General features: G+C 37.7%; 1 protein-coding gene across 1 annotated transcript in view; it reads right to left on the bottom strand.

Annotated features, from left to right (window-relative positions):
- Positions 1-10,706: 10,706 nt before the first annotated feature.
- Positions 10,707-26,984, bottom strand: part of cdh10a (cadherin 10, type 2a (T2-cadherin)) — a 31,324-nt gene continuing 15,046 nt past the window's right edge. Inside the window, exons 4-13 of the mRNA XM_042400133.1 lie at positions 26,051-26,345; positions 23,512-23,631; positions 22,179-22,346; positions 21,872-22,053; positions 20,619-20,872; positions 19,534-19,670; positions 19,272-19,393; positions 18,562-18,670; positions 17,181-17,432; positions 10,707-11,894 (exon numbers count right to left, since the gene is read on the bottom strand). Coding sequence (XP_042256067.1) covers positions 11,404-11,894; positions 17,181-17,432; positions 18,562-18,670; positions 19,272-19,393; positions 19,534-19,670; positions 20,619-20,872; positions 21,872-22,053; positions 22,179-22,346; positions 23,512-23,631; positions 26,051-26,345 — 2,130 coding nt within the window. The 3' untranslated portion in view covers positions 10,707-11,403. The remainder of the gene's footprint in view (positions 11,895-17,180; positions 17,433-18,561; positions 18,671-19,271; positions 19,394-19,533; positions 19,671-20,618; positions 20,873-21,871; positions 22,054-22,178; positions 22,347-23,511; positions 23,632-26,050; positions 26,346-26,984) is intronic.

Here is a 26,984-nt window from a genome sequence, read left to right as displayed (position 1 = left end):
AACACCACAAGGAACCTTTGTTCACAAGCTAAGCTCAACAACAGAAATGTCAGTAAATCGGCTGGGGGCTTTGTTTCTAAACAAAATCAAAGCTTGGAATCATGTTTCTCTTTTTGCCAACCTTGGGATAAACTTGTATTTTCACACCTGGACAGAGTTATCTACAGATCACAGGAATATTGTGTTCTTGGTTGGATTTTATTTTCAGTGACTGCAGCACAAGTCTTTCCATCACACCAGTACATGATGGAAATAACTCGAGTTAGTTTGAGAAGAGAGGAGAAGAGAAGAGATGAGAAGAGACTGTTGCATTATGGGATGTCTGTGTTGAGCTGCAGGCAACCCGCGGAGCTTTTTATCTGGCTGTGCAACCTGGCCGGATGGCATTCTCTTGGCACGCCATCCTTGTGACTGGCCACTTGGCTTGTGTCCCAGGGATATTTGGCTCGCTGTGCATAGCAGAATCACCCCATCCCCCTAATTCCCTACTTTACTTCTCTCTCTCTCTCTCTCCCTCCCTCCATCTCTCTCTCTCTCTCTCTATTACTCTCACTGGCCACTTGCCTAAGGACAACTGCAGTGCTTTGTGTGGCCTAGCGGGTCTCTTTATACTGGCTTCATGGCCATGGTTGGTAGGAAGACAGTACCATGATAGCTACAGACAACCACACAATTATACAAAACACTCAGTCAGTCAGTCACTGCAAGGTGGCTTTTTGCAATGCATGAGGGCCTATCAGCTGTGACTTACCAAGGCACCGGTGTAATTCAATTGTAGGGATGGCCTTGGGTGGTGCAGAATCAGGGGACATACAACAGCTTATTATCCACCTCTTTGACTGTCTATCAATTTGATAGCTCACTCCTGGTGGCATCTCATTGACATTGTGTTGAATGTCCTGTGTCTGCCCTGCTTAATTGAACAGAGAATTACCCTATTTGGACACGCCACGCAGAATGGAGCTTAACGAACTTAGAAAATAGAAGATGAGATCAGAGCTGACCTCTGGAACACACTCCATACACAAAAGCCAGAGGCTGCAGTCAGAGAGATTATCTAAAGGGGGTGGTATGAACATCCTGTAATCTGTCAAATGCTGGCACTCCGAAAAATACACATAGAAAAAGACAATACCCATTTCTAATATGTATTGTTCTATGACTTTGTTTTTTCATAAAGTTTTGGGGAGTGTAGGTTGGAAATGTATGGAAGTATCTCAAATGTATTGTTGTTGTCTTTTTAATTAAGGTGTAGAATATGGAGCAGTACTGATTGGTGGGGTATGTAGGCAGATTCACAGAGGCATCCTTTGGTTTAATGTACACTCTTTTTGACAGAGGTGGGAGCTCATTTCTTTTGTTCATTTTTTATTGTGAGCCGGGTGAAAGCAAGGACAAGTCTAAATCAGGAAATGCAGCCATCCTTACAAAGGGTGTATGGTTTTAGCAGCATTTCATCTGTGTAACATGAAAATAAAATGTCCATAATCATGGCTGCTCAATGGTGCAACTCATATAACACCTAATGAAATGACATCCATAACAGCTGCAGTTGCTATTGCAGCTACAGCCACAATTTCAAAACTTTATGTTGTATGGTGAATTTATAGATATTATTTTATTATATTCATGTGGTAATTTTTTAAAAATGTATTATTATTAATATTATTATATGTATTTCCCATCCATTTTATCAGTCATTTTTAATCTATTTTATCTAGTTTATAGCCTATATTTAAATGTACTATTTTACCTTTTTTATTTCATTTTTATACTTTTTATTTCTCATGTGCATTAGTCTTAAATTGTACTGTTTACCATGTACTTGTTCTGTCTTGGCTTGTCAATCATCTGTGATGCACTTTGAATTGCACTAACCTTTATGAAAAGGTGCTAATCAAGTTTGATTGATTGATATTTTTTTCATTGTTAGGTAACCACTGAAACATGCTATAATTGGAGTGTGAATTCATGGAGGGATAGGTTAGGTGAATGCCAGTTGAGGGATTAAGAGTAAGTATGGTAACTGACTTTAATTAAGACAATAACATAATGCATTCTGACAGTTAAAATATGTGGTAAACATGTTTTTATGCTTGCGTTTTTATCTATTATCAAGGCTTTGAAACTGCAATAGCTGATTTTTTGCCACTTGGTGGCAGCAGAAACAAGCTGTGGACACAATATTGACATAATTTCACCTTTTAAGTTGATATGGGAAACTTGTTAGCTAACAGTTGCCAACATACTCACTTAGTAAATATGGAACATTAGCATTCGTTTAGAGTTGTGTTTCTGGCTACTGGCAAATTTAAGCCCAATATCCAATCTCTATTTAGCTCTGTTTTGATCTCTGCTGCTGATAAATGTTCTACTGCTTGTCTGTCAGCAGTTTTTGTGCTGATCCAGTAGCATATAGTGTTATGGACACTGAAGGAATCCTAACATAAAAATAAAACAGCAATGGTGGTTGTTTAGCAATTAAGACAACAACTCCCATGATCCCGCGCCGCTTCATGACGTCATCAAACTCTGTCTTTTGTTATTTTTTTGATTGAGAGACCCGTAGCGGCATAAAATTACAGATAATAGGGCTGGGTGATATGACCAAAATCTCATATCCCAATGTAGGTCATTTCATATCCCGATAACGATGCTTATCCCAATATAGCACATTTTAATTCAATGAACAAATAGTTGAGCCCTCCGTGTGTGTGAGGCTCACACAGGAGAGACAGTGAACCAAGTGAAGTACTCGAATTGCCGACAACTACACTTGTTATGTTACTGTAAGTGCAATAAAAACTTTGTCAGTAATAAGCCAAGAAGAGTAATTTATCAATGTAATCTACGCAAAAGATGGACAGACTCCAAATGATGAAAAATATTACCATAAAGAGTGTGATTCGCTATCTTGGTGTGAAATGTAAAAACAAGTTAGTAAAATTTAAATGTAAAACAAGTTTGATTTAAACAAATTTTAACTCATGTAAAAATAAGCCTATACTATTTTCCCTACTAGCCCCATTAAGAATAATAAGGACCTTTCATGTAGAGAAAGCTGCTCAAACAGCAGTGTAATAAATACAGCCTTAAAATTATGTGATATACAACTTTAGCACACGTTGTTGAGCAGCAGCTGCAGCAGCAGCAGCAGCAGCCCCCCCCCCCCAACCTGGTCCCCAGCTGGCTACTGTTTTCACCCAGCTGGACATTGTATGTGCTAGAGGAAAACCCAGTGTATTGGATGCATATGAAAGACTTATTCAAAGTCTTTTCAATGTATCTAGATGAAAACTACAGTCTGTTTGAAATCATTCCTGTCTTTGGAGGTGCTGTAGTTTAGTGCACAGGAATCAAAGTATAGCAACAAAACATTTGGTACAGCTTCAACCTTCCTGTCAAAAAGACCTCTGCTGCCCTCTGCTGGTTGAGCTATCCAAGAGTATGAAACTAAACATCCTGGATACAGTATGTCTATATGACGCCACTGATGTGAAACAGATGCATTAATACTTTTTAATTTACATCGTAAGAAGCTTACTGCCCAACTAAATCAACACCATATCATTTTATGAATATTTATCACAATATGTCCAAAAAACAAAACTGCTGCTTGTCAAGTTTGTAGTTCTGTCATCAGTCAAACTGAATGTGAGAAAGTGACCATCCTGTTCCTTCACAAAAGAGTATAGAGACATCAAGTTGGTTTAAAAATAACAACTGTCAGATGATGAAAAAAAATGAAACAAAGTATTGCAGCATCTACATGTTGTGTTTTTAGTCTTCCAGGAGATGGAGCCAGATACTAATTAAAGAAAAGCACTGTTGAAGGAGTAAGGTATTACATTCTTAAAGCACACTATAGCACAACATGTTTGAAGTGAGCATTTGACAGAGTTACAAAGCTGAAATATGACTTTCCTTGTTGATAACTGTTTATAAAGAAGAACATTGTGTCCACCATGAAAGGGCAACACCGCAGACAAGTAAAGCTCTCAAACTGAGCTTTAATAGGCTATTACTGCCTAAGTGACTGACAGGCAGAAGACAGGCATACGTGCACCTGCATTAGATTCAACCTGACAGAATAAAATTCCATTGGCAGTGAAAGAAGTGGCATTATTCATCATCTCAGGTGCTATTTGTGTTTATGTGTGTGTGCGTACACTCACCACAACAAAGATAGCATTCACCATTTCTGAACAGCAATTACATTTCCCCTAAGAAAATTATCCAGATGGGTTTGAAATATGCAACAATTTGTGTGGTCATTAAGACGCCTATTCAGAATTGCATTTGCTTGTAATTATAGCAAACTAGGCAGTGTGCCATGCCACTGATGCATTCCCTTTGTGCTCAGAAGTAATTTCCTTTTCTTAAGGGAAAAAGCTGCCTTGTGTTTTTTAATGTTCAACCCACGTCCATAACTACTAGCCAGTAGAGCGCTGAAATCGCTTTAAACCTGGTAGAGTGGCTCCAAGATTGTTACCACTCCAAAAAAAATTGGTTAGAGCAGTGTTTTTGTAATCATAAAATACCATGTGAAGTTCTGGATGTCATCACAAATGAAGTATAACAATCATATTGTTAACAGTGAAATGCCTGCTAGGTGAAAGAAATGACTGAAATTGCTACCATCAGAAAAAGTGATGAAAGTGCACATTTTTGATGGAGATATTATTTTTAAATTGCGTTCTAAAAATCCATTTGGTGTACTGTGCCTTCAGTGAGCTCTTGTCCCTTGAGTGTGTATTCTTTTCACTAGTGCACATACAGTATTGAAAATACACACAAAATATTGCTCAAGTAGTATGCTCTATTTTTTGTAAAATACATGTTTTTTTTTCCATTTACTCACATCCTATAATATTAAATGCTTGCAAACAAAATAAATTCAGTTTGAAAATGAGATGGTGCATCTTAAAGGGTCTATCTTTAAAATTTTTGCAATAAATTGAGTCCTTCTTGACACCAGGTTTGCATTTGGAAACTGATCTGAACCCTAACTGCCATACATATCATTGTTCCTCTTATAGTTACCTAGTCAAGTGTTGTGAAATGTCTTTAAGCATCTTTTAGCTATTTGTGGGTTTTTTCGTCATTAAACAATTCACAATGTCAGTCACTTGGTTCAAAAACGATGCAGAACACATTATGAGCCTGAATTTCAATTGTATTAATGTAGCTAGCTTGCTGTAACATGCTAGTTCAAAGTGATTTATCGCTAAGGTATTCATTGGTCACCATGATGTTTGTGTTCTGACAAATACAAGCTCATGTTTTGTAAATTGTTCACTGGCTAAGAAAGAACAAGTGTCTTCATAGAAGGTGTATGAGGCACAGTGTGTGTCACCGCATGTCAAGACCCTGGGATTCATCTGAGCTTCACAGTCTTCGGTTCTCTCCACTGGCCCTCGCCTGGTCACGCTGTGATTTGTCTGGCTTGCAAACGTGCAACAATCTGTCATAAAGAGTACAACCTGGCTAAAACTGGCCAGGCTATTCCCAACCCAGACATGCAATTGTCTGACCTAAGTTAAAGTGGCCCCAAGGTATGAAATCGATGGATAGAAAGAAATTGGAAAACAAACAAAAATGACCAACACCCCTCCCCCCTCCCAAAAAAACTGTTCTAAAACAAAATAAAATGTAACAAGGGAAGAGCTTATTAACTCATCACTATAGGATGAAAATGACATCTACGTCCTGTATATTCTTGGTTTAATTGTGCCAGCACTGAGACAACAGCTGTAGGTTTCAAGTAATAGCTTTAAATAATAACGTTCGTCATGATTTATTTTAAGGCTGCAACATATTTCTGAAGCCTACCTATATTGTCACATGAGGGTTTCATTTTCTAAAGGTCAGTTAATGGAAAAATCAATTCTGCACTCAAGTTGGGTAAATGAGGCTTTACAAGTAGCGAAATGGACAGTTATGTAATCAAAATGTGTTAAAAAATAACACCCTTTCAGTTACATTTTAGTCACATTAAGCTGAATGTGGGATATTGGGTATGTGCTCGTATACTAACTTGTTTGGGGGAAAAAAAGCTGTGCAATAGAGGACTATTTTAAATAGTCCAGGCACAGAACAAGAAAAAAGGCCTCATCTGGTCTGCCAGTGCTGTCACATCTTGTCTGCATACCAATATTTCACTTGCATTATTGATTGCTGTACTTTGCATCTTTTAGTCTTTTTCCAGCCACAATAGACCCATAAAAAACATCATGCATTATGAATTGTGACATGAGGCCTGTTTCGTATGAGCCTTGCAGGGGGCACAAAAACATCCTAAAAAGTTGAAATCTCCTAAAGTAAAGTAAGTAAAGTAAAGCACCAACCTGCTGTCTGCAGTCTGTTTGTAATAATCTCAGAGCAGCTGTGCACAAACAATTGGGGATAGAGCCTTAGCGAGAGCTGGACTGTTGGTTTTCCTTGGAGTAGGAAAACAATTTTCTGTGAGTGACTGGTTCTACTATTCAAAGACATGACCTATGTTAAGACCTTGTCATGGAAATTGTCTGAAGACACCAAACACACATGTGAAATAATACACAAAACACTGCTGGGTTGAAGATTAAAAAAACATTATTATTGGACAATAAGGAGACATGACACACACAAAGCGAGTCATTCCTCTGTCTCGCTATACAAAGCCAAACTGACCTTTTTATAGTCTTTAGAGACAAAGAAATGACCATCGATTGGTCAAATCATACAAACTTATGGATTACAACCAATGGCAAACAGCCGTGAGATATACATTTACATGCACATGTATGTTAGATAAGAGTCACATTTCCACAAAGCTCAAGAAACCAAGAACCCCAAGCCAGATATGGCCCTTGTCCCCTCAGCATGTTTTGCTTATACTAAGATCCAAAATGTTGCCTTATTTGGACCTAAGCCAGAAGCAAAGAAAAGCAGGCCCCATCAGGAATAGCAAGAAAACATTCCTTCCCTCAGACACACACAGTAGCAAAGGAGAGAAGTTATGATCTTACTTCACATTTGTATATTAAAATGATAAGCCAATCCTTTGGTCCTTCATTACTTTTACATTCCCTCCTTTTATCTTTTTAATAACATGAGTGACTAAACACATTAACTGTATATATGCATAAACTAAAGGAATAAAGAAAACATTCAGAAAGACTAGTCAAACAAATCAATTTAAACAATCAAAGAGGAACATGCTTACTGTACTTAAGTTTAGTGAATATCAAAAACAACCTATTAATACGTAACCTACAACTAGAAAGTCCTGCTACAATCACATTCAGCAGCTTGTCCACCGAAGGAAAATATCAGCAGTTTTTGTCGTCTTTGTGAACTAATAAAGCTGCAGTAGCCCACAGTTGGTTTACCACTAGGAGTCATCGGTCATGTATTATTCCATGTGACATGCAAATGCCTTTCTTACATCAAACGGGATATGTTCTACTTAAGCACTAATCATGCAGTCACATTTGGTAGGATGAGCAGAGAAGATCCAGTCTTACTGCTTGGAAAGCTTATGGAGACCCTGAGGAACAGCAACCCTTCTCCTATGTGTAGGGCTCTGTCCAGGTCACTGTGGTCAACTTAGTGGAAAGACATGAAATATAATGGTGATACACGATTGATGCTGTGATGGGAGAATGATCACTTCTCACTGGACGCATGTATCCCTGCATGGCGGGTCAAATGTAGAACATATCCTTTGATTCATCCCATTGGACTAGAAAACCAAATTCTTTCATGAGAAGCAAAGTAATTTCACAGCACTGTTTTACATTCATCAATGAATTCATAACGTCTATGACTTTTATATAACTTTATGTAATCTAACATGACATTTGCAAGTTAAAAAAAGGGTAAAACTCCAAAAATGCAAAATATATCTACAACATAACTGTGTAGCCAGGGATTCAAATAAATACACAAAGTAAAACAATAGCAACAACAAAACTAGAACACAAATCCTATAACACAACCTACAACATATTTTATCAGGTCTATTCACTAGATATCTGTCATATGAGGAGAACATAACGTGTTAACATTACTTACATTAACATTAGTAGCTGAAAGATGATCGATATTGGAAACACAGGAGTCTCTTCTACATTCAGCAGATATGCTCTGTGGAATCTGCAAGCTGTGGCAGGTGACAGAAAGCAGGGCAGTCAATACTTGTGTGACATATAGATGCTGTGGCTTTGCTGCAGTGTAGATGGGGCTTGAACTCAAGAGTATTGAATGTTTTTTTTCCAAAACAGAGAAATGGGTCTAGCCTTTCCTCCTGGCTCTTACTTCCAGCATAATCAGTACCGTGAAAAGAAGCAGAGTCACTGCTTCCCGGTTTGTTGCTCTCTCACAGTGTTCTTGAATGCAAACATTACATATAATACAGTTAGAGAAGTCTTTTCATACCGAGTTACCAATTTATTTAGTACACCTGTACTATCTAATGCAATGTAACCCTGTAAAAAAACAGTTTTTGTGAAACTTAGAATTGATTTTTGTAAACACCATGTCAGAGTAGTGTTGACATTAGAGTTGCAACAATTAGCAGATTAACTGATTAGTAGATAGACAGAAAATTAATCGGCAACTATTCTGATAAGTGATTAATCATTTAAGTCATTTTTCAAGCAAAGTTTCTCAAATGTGACAATTTATCACTTTTCTTTGCTGTACATGACAGTTAATTGAATATCTTAACATTTTAGACTGATTGAAATTGAAGACATGAATGTGGCTTCTAAGAAACTGTGAATAGCATTTTCAGGTTTTTCATTTTCTAATTGTAAAAAATTGGCAGACTAATCGATAATGAAAACAATTGTTAGTTGCAGCTTTAGTTGACTTCACTATTTTTTGAGGCCTTAGTTAGTGTTTATTTTGCTTCATGTAATGCAGACTAGTGCAAAGCCGTCACTAAGGGCACATAAGCTCTCTGTGATAGCTGGACAAAGCTTCACAATAATGGGATTTGTTACTTGGCTGTTATATTGTATTGCATTAGATTGTACATTTATACCTAATTACAGCTTAACTATTTAATAATTTTTTATTGTATCACCTTTTGTTTTAACAGTGATAAATTACTTATACATGCATACTTTTTGTCACTGTCATAGTCCCCTTTTACTCAGCAGTGCACATCATTCTTATAGTAAGAAAAGCGTAATTCCCCATTTATGTTATGGTGATATCTATTATAGTGATGCATGTATACTACAAGGACATTGCTGTGGTGTTATTGCATGCTATTTATCAATTAACAGATTTCACTTCATTTTCCTAATAAGTTAGAATAACTTTGGGTGAGCCTATACCCAGTGTTTTCAGTCTTCATTGCAAATAGAAATGTTTTGAAAAGTTTCAATTTCCTCTGTAAAAATAAATGAATATTATAAAAAATCATCGACTTGATAAATAAACAATTATTTCAATTAGACAGACTCACTAGACAGAAATTTAATATAAAAAAAACAAACAAAACAGAATCTAATGTTGCAAACAATTCCTCTGGGGAAAGTAGCAGGAATCATACATCAAAAAATAGGACAGCAGCTACATGTGTAGTACTGCAACGGTGAGCTGGCAGATGTTTAAATTTGAAACCAAGTGAAGCGAAGCGAGAAGGGCATTGATTTGAGGTATTTTCATCTCCACAGCTGTCCACTAATCAGCAAGTACTGTGTTAAATAACAGAACATTTGCAGATGAGTGTGTAATTAACCACATGGAGTTTGATATACTCCAAGTTGGCAAATACCATGTTCTTCTGCAAACTCGTTCTGCTGTGGTTTGTAAAATATTGTACAAAGGGGTTCTAGTATTGACGGAGAGATTCCAAAATAACTTTGATGGTCTTCAAGAGTCATTTCTAATGTCTGAATGTATAGTAAGCAAAACCAACAACCAACAAGCATCCCTTCATCTTAAAACTTAAGAAGAAAACAGAAAAACTCCACATGAAACCCACATCAAACACCTAAACCATTATTTTCTCATAATTTCATTAAGTCAGGATGTAGAGGGCATGCACCTGCTATAAACATGGGGCATTTTTCTGATTCTGTTACTAACTGCATTCAACCTCTGTATGTGTCAAAACCATGACTAGCTCTAAAATCTTGGATGAATTCACACAACTTTTAAACTCCATGGCGATGCTTACACTGCAGCTTACACGGCAGCAGGATTTTCTATTGTAATTCTACGGTCATAAAGTAAGGAAGATAAGTTATTTCAATATTGAAAATAAAAAGAGAGGACAATTTTTTCAGCCTCTCCTGTTCTCTCCAACATTCATTTTCCCTCTTTATTTTTTGGGGGAGGTTTTGTAATGAAAAATACAATTCGCAAAGATACTAAGCAAAACTAAAGAGGACATAACTTGGGGGGGGGGGGGGGGGGAAGTAGTGCTCTTATGAAATCCACACCAAGTACACTGACTTGGACTTAATATTGTCTTTTAAATAGTTTCAGAATGGGTTGTAAGTAAAAGTATCGCTGTTTAGGTGTTTGCTAAAGTTGTGTTGACATTGAAAAGGTATAAAAAACACTGCACACAACCAGCAACACCACCTTTCAGTAACCGCAAAAACAACAGTGGCAATGGATGGAAATATAGCTGTTCCTTTTTTTTCATAATTTTATTAAGAAAATAAGTATAAAAATATAAATATAAAACAATATGACTCAGCATTCAAACAACATGAATTCAGTGTATGACAGTTTTCCTACAACATACACTTTCCATTACATATTACACCTATATGATGAAATGAATTCAGTTTGACAAATAAACTGCACCAACCATTCACATGAACATTGCTTGTCAAACATAGATAGCAAATAGTATATAGGATGTCCATCATTAAAAACACTTTGTACATTTACAGTATTTAATGGAGTTGGCTGGAAAAGCCACTTGACTCCTTCCCTACCCCGACCCATCCCAGTCCAGTGCCATTAAACATTGATAGTATACAATACTACTATCTCTCTGGTCAATTACAAAACACATTGTCCACACCATTGTTCACAAAAAAATCCTAAAATTCAAAGGCATCTTTACTGATTATGACCAAAAACAGTAAAACTTTGAGAATTATACTTTATCTCCATGAATGAAAAAAATTCAACTCAGTTCAAGTCTTCCATTTCAGCATTGTGCATGTGCGCACACACGTGTGAGAGAATCAAATAGACAACTAGTTAACTAGCGCACTAGCTAGCAAACTAGACAAAAACGGATAGATAGCTTGATAGATAGGTAGACAGACAGTCAACTAGCTGGCTAGCTAGCTAACTAGACAAATAGCCATCTGGCTAGCTAGCTAGATAAACAGACAGAGAAAAAATGGGCTTGGAAAAAAAGAGAGACTGTCGTGGATCTGTTTAGGTCTCTCTATCTGGGCTCTTCCCTATGTACATCTCTGCCAACTTCTTGAATTGTGGTCCCCAGTTGCTGAGGTAATCGTAATCCTGGTCGCCCTCAGTGGCGGCTGACTCCAGCGAACTGAGGGACTCCGCCAGTGACCCACTGCCCTCATAAGCATACGTGGCCAGGGAGTCATAGGGGGGCGCTGTGGGATCTGAATCATTCTCTTGAAGCCTCCCATTAATGAAGTCTCTGACATCCGTGTTATCCTTTATAGGTGATGTCCTCCGAAAGGGAAACAGCATTTCGGGTATGATGTCCCTGCGTAGCTTGTTAGCATCCATCACCTCTGGGTTGCGCAGTGTGCCAATATCAAAGGCCTGAGTGTCCTCCTCTCCACCCCCTTCATCGTTGTAGCTGACAACGTTGTCTCTGACATCCTCTTTGGAGATGATCAGAGGCTCCTTCTTCCTCTGTCTCCTCAGGGCAGCAAACAGCACCACGATCACTACACAAAAACAGTGGGAAATACAGACAGAGAAAGCTCAGCATAAGATATGTGCCTTCTAACATGTGTCATGCATTAAAGAGCACAGGGAGCAAAAGCGCGGAGGGGAGACACATTTGCTACCAGTGATAAATCCCCAACACTGCCTCAGGCATTCACCTCCTATTATTAAAGATTCAGTGAAAAAGCTTTTTCTTTCTTTTTTCCCTTGAACGGCACATTCACTGTATAAAATGCACCGTAGTTGGAAGATCCTATTTTATACTCTCCAGCACACTACCTCATATCTCATCTTCTTCATTTTCTTTCAGTAAAAGACAGTCAGAGATTGCAGAGTGAGGTAGTGAGATTTTCAATAAACTCTTTTTTTTTTTTTTTTTTTTTAAGAGAGGAAACAATCTCTAATTTAAGATGAGCACAAATCCTTCTTCACCTGTTCTCCTCTCCTTCCATGTACTTTTTTGTCCTCTCAGCAGGTAATGTAGTTGTCTACTTGCCTCCCACCTGAGTGTTAATTACAATGCCTTCAACATGGGTCGGATGGGGGTGCAGGGTGGCTGTTTAAATGGTTCTTTATGAACATTTCTAACTGACCAGTGCCACGTTTCTAGACAGCGCAGTGAGCCGCAATGAGGAGGACCTGTTCCAGCTCAGCGCCTGCCAGTCGGAGTCAAGCAGAGGTGAATGAGACAGTCTGTCAGGGGGGATCAAGCACGAAAAGTGTCAGATAATGAGCAGATGTCATGATATTTTGCTCAAGAGGAGAGCATACAGTTTAACCTTCAGTATACCCGATACGTGAGAGAAGATCTGTCCACCACCAGACGCAGAATTTGGAATTAAACCAAGCAGATGGAAGAAAAGCTGTTCAATACTAATTTGCTTGTATCAGTTGTTTAGTCATGGTGCAGATCAAATAACGCACCAAAGTCTAAAACAAGATATTGGGGGAGGAGGAGGGTTCAAGTTCAGGGTTAGAGGTGTACATGCTGGACAGAACACACATGCAACAATGCACATTCTGTATTTTTTAAAACCTAAAACGTACCTTCTGGGTACTATGCTTGGCCAGGCATGGTAAGGTTCAATGACAGTTGAAATCCATTACTTATTGACATGCCCTTGACCATAAGCACTACACATGTCTGCTTTTTGCGGGGGTAGAAAGATAGAAGGTACCGTTGCTGCTGTGTAGTATGCTGTTAGGTACTGCATTAGATTCGAAGAGGGCTGAAATGGTGCTTTAGGATGTCAGGGAGTAAGATGCGACCTACTTTACCAGGAAAATACATAGAGCATTTTGTTAAGTGGATTTATTTGCTAATGAATGGAGCTTAGAACCACAGCATCACTGATGATTGCATACATCAAGCTTTCTGCAGTGTCCCTGATACTTCTAGGTTGACATACTTTATAATAGACTAGAAAAACAGCATTGGTTGTTCCTTTTCAAATGCTTTAAATGGTACATTTTATGTTTTTCTAACAAGCAACCTCTTGTTGTCATGTGAGTAATGTCTTCTCTTAGAAGCAAAGGTGGATGTACTTCCAACATCATGCTAAACTCCTAATTCTTACTTTTTAAATGGTTTTTACCTCACGTCTTCATCGTCTTCATCATTTTATGTTTGTTTTAAATGTGTTTACTTATGTCTGATGTTTTATCTTGTACATTATCCACATAGTTCTTGTGGCTGCAACTTCTGTGGTAGCTCACGCTCTGCGAAGCACATTATGCTTCCACCTGGAATGAAATGTGCTATATAAATACTGTTTTGTTGCTTGTTTGTTACTTATAGCGCCTGGGGAGATCATCAACATAGACGTATGCACAAGAGTCATTACTGGTTTCTATTAACTATGACTACAATTTTCCCTAACCTTTCTCTAACCTTATTATTATTCTCAAGTGATAACCATGTAGTCTGAGTTGCATAAACTTAACCAAGCCTTAATGAAAGAGGTGGTGGAACAGACAGTGCCCATCTGAGTCATTTTTCTACTGGCCGTAAGGTCTTTTTGGAAAGCTAAAAAATACCAATTTTTTGTATGAGGTCTTGTTGGGATAATAATGCACTGAGGATTCATTTAAACTTTGTGTTATCGCAGCCTTTTAACTGTGATTTGTCAATTTTGCTATTTTTATTTGCTACAGTTATGCTTGATTGCATAACATGTCACTGTTGTACTGCACTCTGGCTTGGTTTTAAGCTCTATATTGTATTTACTGCAAATTAAGAAGACTCAGATATTAGACATTTTCTATTGCATAATATTTTTATACAAGGTAAAATAGATATTATTCAAGGATATTCTGTTCATAATGCAATTTTGACCAAATTTGTAGTCACTGTTTTGTTTTTTAAGGGCCGTACTGCCAGCCAGAATGGGGACCACTGGCAGAATGGCATATTTTAAGTAATCTTTTATTGATGGCAGTGAGGTGGGAGTCCAGACTTCCAATTGCTGTCCTGTTTGTAATGATACACCTTGTAATAGCAGAGATATTCAATTTTTTTTCTCCTTGTGGGCATTCAGGGACACCTTCCTCAGCAAAGCAACTCATTCTGGACCATGTTATTGACTTTAGCACCCTGAATTGACTGCAGCATGGAGCACATGTTAGTAACACCTGCCTGGAGTGCTAATTCTGCACCTTTTTGTATCTTCTGTGTCGATACCATGGACAAGTTTACCTACAACTTATATCTGCATTAAGCTTGTAAAGCCACTTCGTGCTGTGGCAGAGACATTAAGATTATTTGGATGACACCTGGACCTGTGATGCTTTAAGGACATCTGGTTTTGAGCACAACCATGTTAGTAACAGAGGTTGATGTGAATTGGATGGAAAGATGCCTCCACAGTGCTTACACACTGACTTGAATTCAAGGTCAGGTAACTCTCTATTTGGAGAAAACCCTCTGTTGCACTGACAGTGTTGTGTGTAAATGTGTTTGACATACCAGAAAGCAGCAGCACTGTCTTTGGAGTTAATAGAATTGAGAGTCTAAGGACAGATAGTGTTGTATGCTGTACAGATTTTAAATCTTCCCTTTGAGCCATATTCGTGATTCGCCAATATATATAAAAAAAAAAAAAATAGCTTTGACTGGATAAATACAGCTGTTTTGACTGGACTTGGAGAACTGATTCATTGCATAAGCTGTAATTGTATGTACAATATTTATAAACAGCATATTAGTTTCATAGAAAAGAAACAATGCATAAGTGCACTCTCCTAACAGCCCGAAACCCTAATTTTTCACTACACTGTAAGGCTGAAGGTCTTTGCACATAAACACAGCAATAGATGTAGTAATGCTCACTGCCCTTGGCGACAAAAAAAGGAGTTTCGCCTTACACATATCATCCAGTGTCGGCTGAGAGTAACTATACACCAACTACACATAATCACCAAGGTCTTTGTCGGTATATGATGTCGATACAGGTGCAATGTTTCCCCTAGCCATTGTCGCTAACCTGAAGCTAATTCTTCACTTTTCCAGCAGTTGAGGAAACAACAAATGAGACTTTTCTTTGTCTTGAGAAGCTGCAGCATTTATTAACTGACAAACTGTAGCCTGTACTGTACATTTACTGCCAGATTGACAACTTACTGCTAACCTTTTCCTCTGCTACGCTTGCATTCAGTGTCACTTTTCCGCCACTTTTCTTTGTGGATGATACAATCATCGCTGCAGTAGCACATTCACAAACTCAGTTACATGAATATTTCTTTATCTGATTTTAAATGTGTCATCAAATGGGTGGAAAACAATAAATTTGGTATTAAATCTAAATAGAAGAGGAATAAATTGAAGCCATGGTACTTAACGTATGGCAGTGTTCAAATTAAAGAGGTTAAAGAAGTCAAATTATTGGGAGTTAAAATATAAAACAATCTCTCATGGTCGGCATATATTACAGATCTTTCTAAAAGAGTGACGGCAATGGCGGGAATGGTTGAGCGAATTGCAAAGTTTTTATCTAAAGACATTCTTAAGGTAATATCTCATCATCCAACCACAGTCACATTAATTATTGCTGTGCGGTGTGTGGCAGTGCAGCTCAGAGAGATATGAGGAGACTGTAGATCACACTAAACAAAGCAGCAAGAATGGTCTTAAGGTGTGGGTTTGAAAAAGGAGTGAGTGAAGTACATGTTATAATGGCACAGCCCATAGTAGTAGAGCATGTGAGACAACATTTCTATTGCACAGATTTCAAAAATTCAAGTTTAAAAAGCCAGTTAGTATTAAGGACAAACTGTACATATGTGATAAACATCAAGTTAACATAAGAATAAGAAATAAAAATCATTATGCACTAGCAAAAAAAAAAAAAAACCTGAAATGGAAAGACAGACTTTCATTTTCAGAACTGTTAAATTAAGATTTTAAGATTAAAATGTAGTTATCATCACACTATTCTATTGCAATGTCAGTAGGTTTGTAGTGTATTGGTGTTATATGTGAAGACATGTAGATGAATATGTGTATATATGTAAGTACACACAGTATATGTGCCAATGTATGTAGGTTATATGTGTGTATGTATACATGTATGTATATGATATGTGTGTCAACAATTATGTGATGAATTATTCATGAATTATTGTATGCTGAAATGTTTTTAATGTGGAGTCTTGGAAGATTAGCCAATGAGCTAAAAATCGATCCAAATAAGTCAACAGCTAAGGTTGTTCCATGGGTTGTTCACATTGTCCACTTTCATATTTCCAACTGGATTTGGGCTTGAACATGTACAGATGTATTTGAGAAGTTTCCATTTCGAGTAAAGAAGGAGAAAAAGAAATGAAATCTTACTACTACTGTTTGTTACCCTGCGGAGCCACTAATCAGAACAGAGTGGGCTCCTCCGAGGGGAGCGTTAAAGAGACAGGAGATAAAACGGCCTGTTTCAGACACAGGCTGAACTGAAGGGCTGCATAAAGAGCCAGTATGAGATAAATAAGGAGTTTCCTGAACTGTAAATCATGCAAAGATTTTCCAGTACAGCCCCAGAATAAAAATATAGACCTGGAAAAATGCATAATATGTCCCCTTTAATACAGCACCAGGCATGAAGCTGGTCAGACCTGCTGTGTCTAGTTACTGTGAGCTAAGCTATTATCGGACAATCGCTGTACAGGGACGGGTTTAGCAGACGGTCAATTGCCATCATGCCTGAACAAAGTAACACACAGCGCAAACATGACAAGTTCAAATACTCATGGTCACACATGCACATACACATGCACATACAGTACATATGGGAACTTACTGAGGAGAATAATAACACAGAGCAGGATGGCCACCAGAGCTCCGGTTGTGAGGCCATCTGAGAAGGGCAGGACCTCAGGGTTACATGTCTGCATGTTTCCATGGCTGTCACAAGCGCACACGCGTACAGTCAGTGTACTCGTGCTGCTCTGAATGGGGTAGTCGTTGTCTGAGATCACTACAGGCAGGAAGTACATGCTCATCTCACGCCGGCTGAAACCTCCCCTACGTGTCATGATATTGGCAGTGTTATCTGCGGAGAGATGCAAATAGGGGGAAGCTTGTCAGTGGTGAGATGTTCCAGTCAGCTAAATGATCGCACAGGAAAGAGTCTGAAATTTGATTTTCTTTTATCAGTATCTTGTGACAGGCGGCTCTTAATAATTGCGCAAGGCCCCTGAGAATTATTGGCACCCCTGGTAAACTTACATAGTACTTAAAACAAACACTTATTATCAACTTGTGTTGATAATAAAGCTGAGCTATTTGCTTAAAAACTACATTCTTAAAAATATAAATTCAAGGAAAGCTAAATTGGTAATCATGTTGTAGTCTTTGTTCTAACAAAAGACAATAGTGTGGTTGTTATGCATGGCCACACTTTCTTGCAAAGCTAATTTAAATCCAAAGTTTAACGTTCCACTCAGACAAAATGAAAAGAGGAATTTCTCTCTATTACAATAGACATAAACAATTCCTCTATTACAATAGACAATTTCCTGCATATGGAGGAGTTTTAGCCAAACTTTACTTTTACGCTCTGCTTACCCTCAAATAAAACTAGGTCCTCGAGGGGGCTAGCCAGGGAATTGTAACCAGTAATTGCCATCGTAGCTGTTCTTTCACTGAGCTTTAAGAGGGATATTAGATTTGTGCATGGTTGGTGTCCTAATTGTCTCTGAAGGAGTCGTTCTGCAGGTAAATGTAAACTTGTCCGTTACTATCTGTATATTTATTGAGAATGGGAAGACAGTGAACAATTTCAACTGCGCCACTGTGTTTTCATTTAACCATCAATATTATGCATGAGTAAACACATGGAAAATTTAAATGAAAAAATAATCTAAAATGTAATCAAACACAGTTTATGTATACTGAGGCAGTTGTTGTTAAAAAAAAACAAAACAACGTGAGCATTACCACACTCTTCAATAACAAAATAATTTCTATCATATAAACCTGTAACGCAATGCAGAATAGATAAGAGATGACTGCTTGAAGGCCGACTTTCACAATGGCTGTACTGTTAATGATATTTTGCCGAACAACTCTAGACTTAAATAGCTTTTTCGGGAAGGTTCAAGAACATAAAGTCAATCAAAAGACTATCACACAATTGAAATATTGAATTTTTAATTAAAAGTTTCATACTAATATCTTACCTTCCCTGTCAACGATGGTGAAGTTTGGGTTGGAGGCGCTTATACTAAAGACGAACTTGTGTCCAACAAGAGGCTCATCTGTATCAACAGCACTTATAGTCTGAATCAACTGTAAAAACAAAACAAAACAAAAACATTAAGGTAAAAGTATTACAAAACACATGAAACCAATTCTCCCTCATAGTTGGGGAAATCTAAAAGCTTTTAAAACACTTGACACATAAGGAAAGTACTTTTCTCTATTTTATGATTTCATTCAAAGCTAGGAGGACTAAACCTTGTTGGTGGCCAATCGGGTACAAACCACACTGATTGGCAAATTGTGAGGAGTGTCTTGTTAAATAAGGGATTTGGTGTCTCTCAAAACTCTACATACATGTGGTTGTAGTGTGAATAATGTCCTCCAACATGGATCTGCCAGTATGCACTCCACACATGGAAGTTTCCTCTGGTCGTACCCTGTATACTCATGGAGTATCTTAACTTTGCTTTACTTTAGCGTCATTGCAATACAAATAGCTGTGCACAAAATTGTGACTACCCTAATAACTATATATAGTAGCCTGTCTATATAAAACCATAATCACATCACATGGATTTTATTCAGCAACATTATGAGTAGCAGTCTAACTAAGATATGTTCACAAATTTCAACAAAACACATCCTTATTTGAAATAATTTCAAACATGATATAAAACCTTTCAAGTACCTGTCCTGATTTGACGTTCTCACAGACAAATGTCTCGTAGAACATTGCAAACTCAGGCGCGTTGTCATTGACGTCTAAAACCTTAATGAACACGGGCACTCGAGTTGTTTGGCGTGGGTTATCTAAAATAAATGAATATAATAATTAATGTCAGCAAAAAAAAAAAAAAAAACTTTAGATAGATGTCAGAGGTCATGTGTTAATCATTTAAATACTATTATTCAATACTAGTGTTTTAAATATGAACAAAACAAACATTTACTTATTTCAGTAGCCACCACAGAGATGTTGTGCCATTTGGACATTTCTCTGTCCAGTGCTTTCAGTGTTGTAATGGTGCCATTCACAGAATCAATGTTGAACAGCCTCTCTAGATCTGTATGCCGATCAATGGAGTATCTGCATGAATGACAAAAACAATGTTATTATTAATACCAATGAATATAAACATGAAGCACATTATGTCATCTGTCTCTATTGTCTTTTCTGCACTACTTTCACAGATCTCACTTCACAGGAAAAAACACTAAAGTACTTCTTTACTTCATAAAAAAAATGTATTTTACACAGTCAATTATTGCTTCCAAAAGAATGTAATGTATTCATGCTCTCCGTTGTCTAAAAACGATACGTCCTTCGTCGTGCCTGCTCGTTTGTCATCGTCAAATTACATATTCAGCTGAAATTTGAATATGGAACACAATACGCCATGTGGCGTGGACAGTGGAGTGGCATAGCTCTGTGTCAGAGACGGGCAGGCGCCATATGTGTGGAATGGCGGCACTGAGCTGTGTGAATCGATACAGCAAATTAGGCTCTTTCACTTTGACTTTGTGCTGTGCCATAGAGGGCTTACATAATTCTGGGAAATAAACAGTGTCTGTATTCACTTCACAGGTCCGCCGCCATCTTCCACTGGGAAATCACCAGGAGGGACCCATGAATAATATCCTTCCCTTCCCTCCCCTACACTGACACAAGGCTTGGCTGATGGATTAGATTTAGCCAAGTGGGCACATTTTCATCCTCACACTAAAAAACTGATGAGAGGAGACTTTGTATTTCTACAATGTGTTGCTTGTTGTCTTATTGATTTTATACTAGTATAATTAAAGCTGGAACAATGAGTTTTGAAACAATCAAATTACCACAGCAAAGCATTACAGAGGAGAGGAAATCTTTGTTTAACTAGTCATTGATTAATTCCTGCCAAGTTTACTAAATTGTGAGAACTTCATTCCCAAGCAGAATGAATTAGTTGAATAAAAGGTAGGGATTTGGCATTTTGCTCTAACAGTCTGGCACTGTTTGGGGTCTAAACACTTCTAGCTGTCCCCTTTAGCATACTTGACTGGCTCGTTGTCAGCATCAGGGTCCTTGGCCAACACCACACCGACGAAGCTGCCAGCAGCCGTGTCCTCATGCACCTCGATGATGTAAGGGTTCCTGGTGAAAACAGGAGGCTCATCCACATCCTCTATTGTCACCTTGACCATGGCGTAGTCTTTGAATTGCAAACCGAGGATGAACCTCGCATCTAAGTAGGTGTTTTTCACCTCCACTCTGAACTCATAGTCCTTTTTACTTTCGTAATCCAGTGCCTGCAGATGAAAGAGCATCAGAAGTCAAGCTGTAGACTTTGCCATAAAAACAGTCCGCCTCCAGGATTTTGATAGGCAATTCATTGCATTTCATTTGTCTGCCTTTATCTTATTCATTCTCTAAATTCTAAGTTACAAATCCAAGTGAGGAATACTGATCTGGAAGATCCTTGGGGGAAACTAAAAAGAGTTTCTAGCAAAAGACTGTTTTATATTATTCATTTCAAAGGCTTAGGGTATCTGATTTTATACTGCAGTTCAAAAATAAATTCTGTCATATATTCTTTCTTACATGAATGAACATTATCACTGGGCTGTTTCTAATCTGAAACTGTACTATTCTGTCTTTCCATTGAAGTTAAACCATCTGTGTTATAATTTATGAGAAAGGGATCTTGCATATTAAGATGAGATGAAAAGACAGCTAACATTTATTTTAAATTCAAACATACAATAGGTTTGAACTTGATTTGAACCCCTAACCTGACTTTTTTTTCCTGAAAACACCTAAAGGTTGAATACATTTTAAAAGACATGATGATCTTGGCAGTGGCTTGGATTTCATTTTCAAAAAAAAGCATGTTTACTAAAAAAAGAAGATTTAAAAAAAGAACCTTTTAATCCTGTACTAGATACAAATATTTTGCCTTGAGTTTTGAGATCTTACTTTTCATACACATGTAAAAACAAATCTTACAGGTATTACTTGATGTGTTGGTTACAATTTATTTTCTGAAGGCTTCTCCTTGAAACACATTTCTTGGAGACAGGAAGGCTGTTTTTTGGGTTTTTTTTTTGTTTTTTTTTTGCAGTTTTATGAAAACATGTCACTTGTCACAGGAAGTGTTCTGTCTGATTGCACAGTCATTATCAATCAAGTAATACTTACATGACTGCTAAAAGTGTTTGTTGCTGGTTGGAGACTACAAAGCACTATCCAGCATAAAAGAGGACTAAAAAGCAGACTAAAAAGGCAGAAGAGGAACGAAAATGAGTTACCTTATTAATTATGATGACTCCCTCTTGTGTGGTTTGGTCAGTAATAATGTTGAATATGTCGTGACCACCGACAATACTGTACTCCATCTCAGCATTACGCCCAACATCTGGATCATCAGCTTTAATACGGCCAATAGCGCCTCCGATCTCCGTAGACTCCACAGCAGTCATACGAAAGGAATCTATACATGATGGTGAAGGAGACCAATTAAATGCAGACTTACTTCTGTGTGTTCTGTCGTGACTAATCTCAGAGATCACTTGTGTTTAAAGGCCTATTGTAAATGAATACATCTGGTTTTCTTACGGTTAGCGAAGCGTGGCGGGCTGTCGTTCACATCGGAGAGGGTGATGCTGACCGTCGTGGTTCCTGAAAGTCCACCCATCTGACCGGCCATGTCTTTAGCCTGGATCACGACCTGGTAGTTCTCTCTGAGTTCTCTGTCCATGGCAGGCAGGGCTGTCTTGATAGTGCCTGAAAATTTAAAAGGCAAAGTCCGATTTGGGAAATGTATTCAGTGTCTTACTGAAAACGAGGCAAGATAAAACTCAATTCCATGTCTGTGCTCAACCCTGTATGCTAAGTTTTCATACAACTAATTTGATTTTCCAATATTTCTTTTGAGGAAAACGGGGTGAATGGTGGATGTACAAAATGTGGGACTTTGACCTTGCTTAGCATCACAAATCCTACGTATGGTTAGAAGAAACTAAAGCACTTTGATTAAGGTTAGGAAAAGATTGCGATTTTGGTTAAATAATTAAGTCACTTTTGACTTTTTCAATAAAAAACAAACCACGGTATTTCCCTAACCTAACATAATTTCTATGACACAGGGTTGCTGCGCTTCATGAAATTTATATCCACTCTAAAAATGTCTTATTTGCATATATTCTTAGCTATGTAGCTAGAAGCCAATACATCCAAAAGTCGGCTGCAACAGAGAGAAAGTGGCAAGAGATGACTTCTAGGATGCTGTATGTATATAGAGCTCAGCTGTTGTTGGTCAAGGAAGACTTCACTGCATAAGCTAATCTTTTTAAACTACATTGTCCCATCAAGACATCCAACATGTAAACAAGACATTTTGCAGTTGCTGAAATGCAAGAAAGAGCTGAGACTGACAAAGACCATCTTATCTATTCCTTGGTAAGACACCAAATAAGCACACGAACCAAAATATTGCTTGAATCTAATTTTAGCCATGCTGTTAATAAATAATGTGAATAATGGCTTTTAAAGGGTTTGCCTTTTGAGCTTTAATGACTCACAAAGTACATGGTTCATTAATAAATGGCTTTTTGTACTGTAAGTACAAAGAAAGCAATATATCTAAATATAACCACAGTCTTCTTTAAAAGTAGGATAATGATGCAGCTCTTCATATATTTTACTTATTAGATACATTTTACATATTATCACAATTCAGCTGAAATTAGCTGTGTTATTAATGTGTTTTAAAAGGAATATTTACAGTTTTAGTGAAGTAAATGTGATTTCTGTGAGATTAGCAGCACTGAAAAACACAGGAAATCCTTTTTCTGCCTGCTCTCACATACTTTACCGAGCAGTGCAAGAGATCAGTTTATAGACTTGCATTACAAATTGCATCCAGGAGTTCCTGCTGGGTTTGGCTTACCATTTTCAGAATCCACAGAGAAATAGGGTTGTCCCTGTAGAATGCTATATACAAGCTTGGCGCTGTTCCCATACGTTTGATCATCGGCATCACTGGCAGTTACAGTGACGACAGATGTACCTGCAAAGAGAACATGCAAAGTTAATTTTAACACCAAAACAGTGCTACTGCATGTATTAAATCATGACAAGACCAAGTAACTGACTCATCATGTTAGATAGAGAATTTGCTGTATTTTTCAGCTATGCCATTAGTCATACAGACAGCTTTAAATACAAACAGTGGCCTAATATTACCCCAATTTTACTGGTAGCCAGTGACTAATCCCCAATTTTCATGTCAAACAACAGAGCTGTGGAGAAAATCATACCAGTTGACTACAACAAGGAAGAGGTGTGCGACTAAAATCAACCAGGAACCTATCATTATCCGTTATTTATACCCTTTTTTAAAGAAACAACAAAGCAATCGCCACAGTTGGCTGAACAGTGAAACAAAAGAGATTGAGGCTTTCAGACTTTGGCTGTGTCTCTTCTGGCACCTCAGTGAAAATGATTTTCTTGATTAAACCCTGGTGTCCCAGTAGTCTAAAGACCTCTTTAAAATATCAATGAGACTAGAAGGCTTTGCTTTATCTAGACTGTAAGTGAATATTTCTTTCTCCTTAGGTAATACTTTATATCAAAGGGTATCCACCAAGCCTGATTTGCCTGTTAACAAACAATATTTGCTGCACAGCTGAGAAGCTGTTAAGGTTTCATTAATGCCTATAATGACACACTTCACTCAATTCAACATTTTCACTGTTGCATTTCTTATTTTATTGATAGATGCTCAAATTAACTCAATAATAGGGGATGAAGGTATCTTTGAAATCTCTTTTGTGCAAAAAAAAAAAAAAAAGTGAAGCAATTATGGACTTTAATCCTTTTTTCAGACTCATACCATTACAGTACTGTCTTTGGCTCAGCAAGGTACATATTTTTTTTCTGACCCGTGTTGTCAGAGGCGGAGGTTTGGCAACATGAGTTAAGTACCGACGAGCTTCTACTGAGGAGCTGGCATGGAATCGCTGTGTTCATGGGTCATGGTATTTGCATAAATATTGAATTAACCTCAAAATATTTTTCTTTTTCTTTTTATTTTCCAGTTGGGATTTGACCCAGCAACCCTTTACTGAGCGTATGATTTGCAATGTGAAGCAGTATCACCTTTCTTATCTCTAAGAATCACAGTCAAGACAGAAAACACCACCACCAACCACCACCACAGGGACACTAACACATAAATTACACATTATGCAGCATGCCAAGGCTCCACAATCAATTGATAGATGTTTGAATATGTGTCAACTGTGCATATAACTAAATAAGAGTAAAGAAATATAAATGGCTAAAAGCCTAGAAAGAGCTCAGTTCCTCTAAGATATCCTGTCATTGAAGTCACTTCTATATCCTGTATAATCCACCCAAGCGTTTCACTAACACCACATTGCAAATACTGTCCTTGGCATTCAGGAGACCTCTGCCGTGTCCTGTTTGGGTCTGTCTGTCTCCGTGCATACTAATGAACCCTTGAACATCTGTCCCACTTAGTCCCAGAACTGATAGCATAAAAGGGAGCTGCTGATTTTTCATGGCTGGCTGACTTGATTAACCAGTATGTTCAGTCTTAACATATAAGGTGGTGTATTAGTCCAGAGACGAGTCGCCATGACCCTGACCCACCTTTTGCCAGTAGTTCATGCAATTGAGAAATCTACGAGCGGTGCGTTATGAATCCCAAATAGGGTATTGTTATTTGTCATATAGGCCATTGGGTTTTGATTTTCCCCTGATTGCTTCCATGTATTAATTCACGGTTGCATAATTGAGGATTGATCTCAAGTTGCATGAATTATTTTCATAAGCTTTGTTTATATTCATGCCATTTGGTTTATTTATACTACTTGAATAGAATGAAGTGGAGTGCAATGAAGCAAATCCTTAATTGGAAAGACTGTGACAATCTAAACATACAATATTTCTACTGCCTATTAAAAATGGCAAATGGCATTACTTGTTATGAATGCCCAATGACCCTGACCAAACAAATAACGATCACAACAGCAAATGACTTTGAAGAACTGAATATAGCATCAAAACACTGTTCACTGCTGTTCCTCTACATTTCCTGAAATATATTTCTTGCATAAATCTGTCAATTATATAATTATATTAATTCTTAAATAAGTAAATAATGTAAAATTCCCATCACAGTTTAATAGATCCCAAGGTGACTCCTTCAAATTGCATATTTTGCCCAAACAACACTCCAGCCAATAGTTTACCATGGTTTAAAAAAAAACAAAACAGAGAAAAGCAGCAAATCCTCACCTCTGAGAAGCTGGAACAAGTGAATGTTTAGAATTTTAGCTTGAAAAATGACTGAAATCTTAAATCGATTATCAAAATATTTGCTGATTAATTTTTCTGTCACATTAACTAATGGATTAATTGACTAATGAGTCAGCTGTACGATAAAGCAGACTGTTACTTACCAACGTCAGACATTTCTGGGACACTGGCAAAGTAGATCTCCTTTGCAAATTTTGGCGCATTGTCATTGATGTCGTGAATTTTTATATTAAATTCTGTGTCGGGCTCCAGCTCTGCATTGGTTTTCCTATCCAGAACCTTGGCATTGAGGGTGTACATAGCTTTCTCTTCCCTGTCCAGCCTCTTGGTGGCATGAATATCTCCAGACTTTTCATCAATCAGAAACAGGGTGCCGGCCCCGTCTCCAGTCAGGACGTACTTCACGTTGCCATCACCTTTGTCCATGTTGGAGTGCAGCTGAAAATTAGAGAGAGCCATTTTATACATGGAAACAAATCAAGAAAGAAGTCAGACTTGTACAAAAACAGTGATTGTGGTCCTGATAGGGTGCTTGAAAACTCTACTTTCATACACTTTGTTCAGTCTAACAAGACAACACACTATCTTCAAATTTCTCAAAGAAAAAAACGGAATATTTACCGTTAACCTCCAACAAAACTGAATAAAACACAGTCCCAGTCATTGCCCCTGAACATCTCTCCACACAATCAAAGATATTTGCAGCCTTATTGCCAACATCAAGTCTGTCTGCAACAGAAGGTGCAATTTTTGACTGTGGCCGGAAAGAAACCAGACATAAAAATAGAAATAAAAATAACATTATTAAAAATGTCTGGCTGCGGTTTTACCAATTTAGGAGAATTTCCAAGGACATCACTGGGAGAATCAAGCTTCTACACACAGAATCTTCCCATTCTTTCTCTCTCTTTTTCTTTTCTTTTTTTGTGTTTTCTTTTTATTTGTTTAAAACTATTACATCTGCTGTTACCAGGTAATGCTTGTGAAGTTTTAACCTACTGTCCTCAGATGCCTCTTAGGTTGAGTTTGAGAGTCCTTCCAAAATGGGATGGAATGTTTTATAATATGTGTACAAAG

Source organism: Thunnus maccoyii, chromosome 21, assembly GCF_910596095.1.
Source record: "Thunnus maccoyii chromosome 21, fThuMac1.1, whole genome shotgun sequence".
Lineage (NCBI taxonomy): Eukaryota > Metazoa > Chordata > Actinopteri > Scombriformes > Scombridae > Thunnus > Thunnus maccoyii.
The sequence above is the reverse complement of the archived record's forward strand: the minus strand, read 5'-3'. Positions and strand labels throughout refer to the sequence as shown.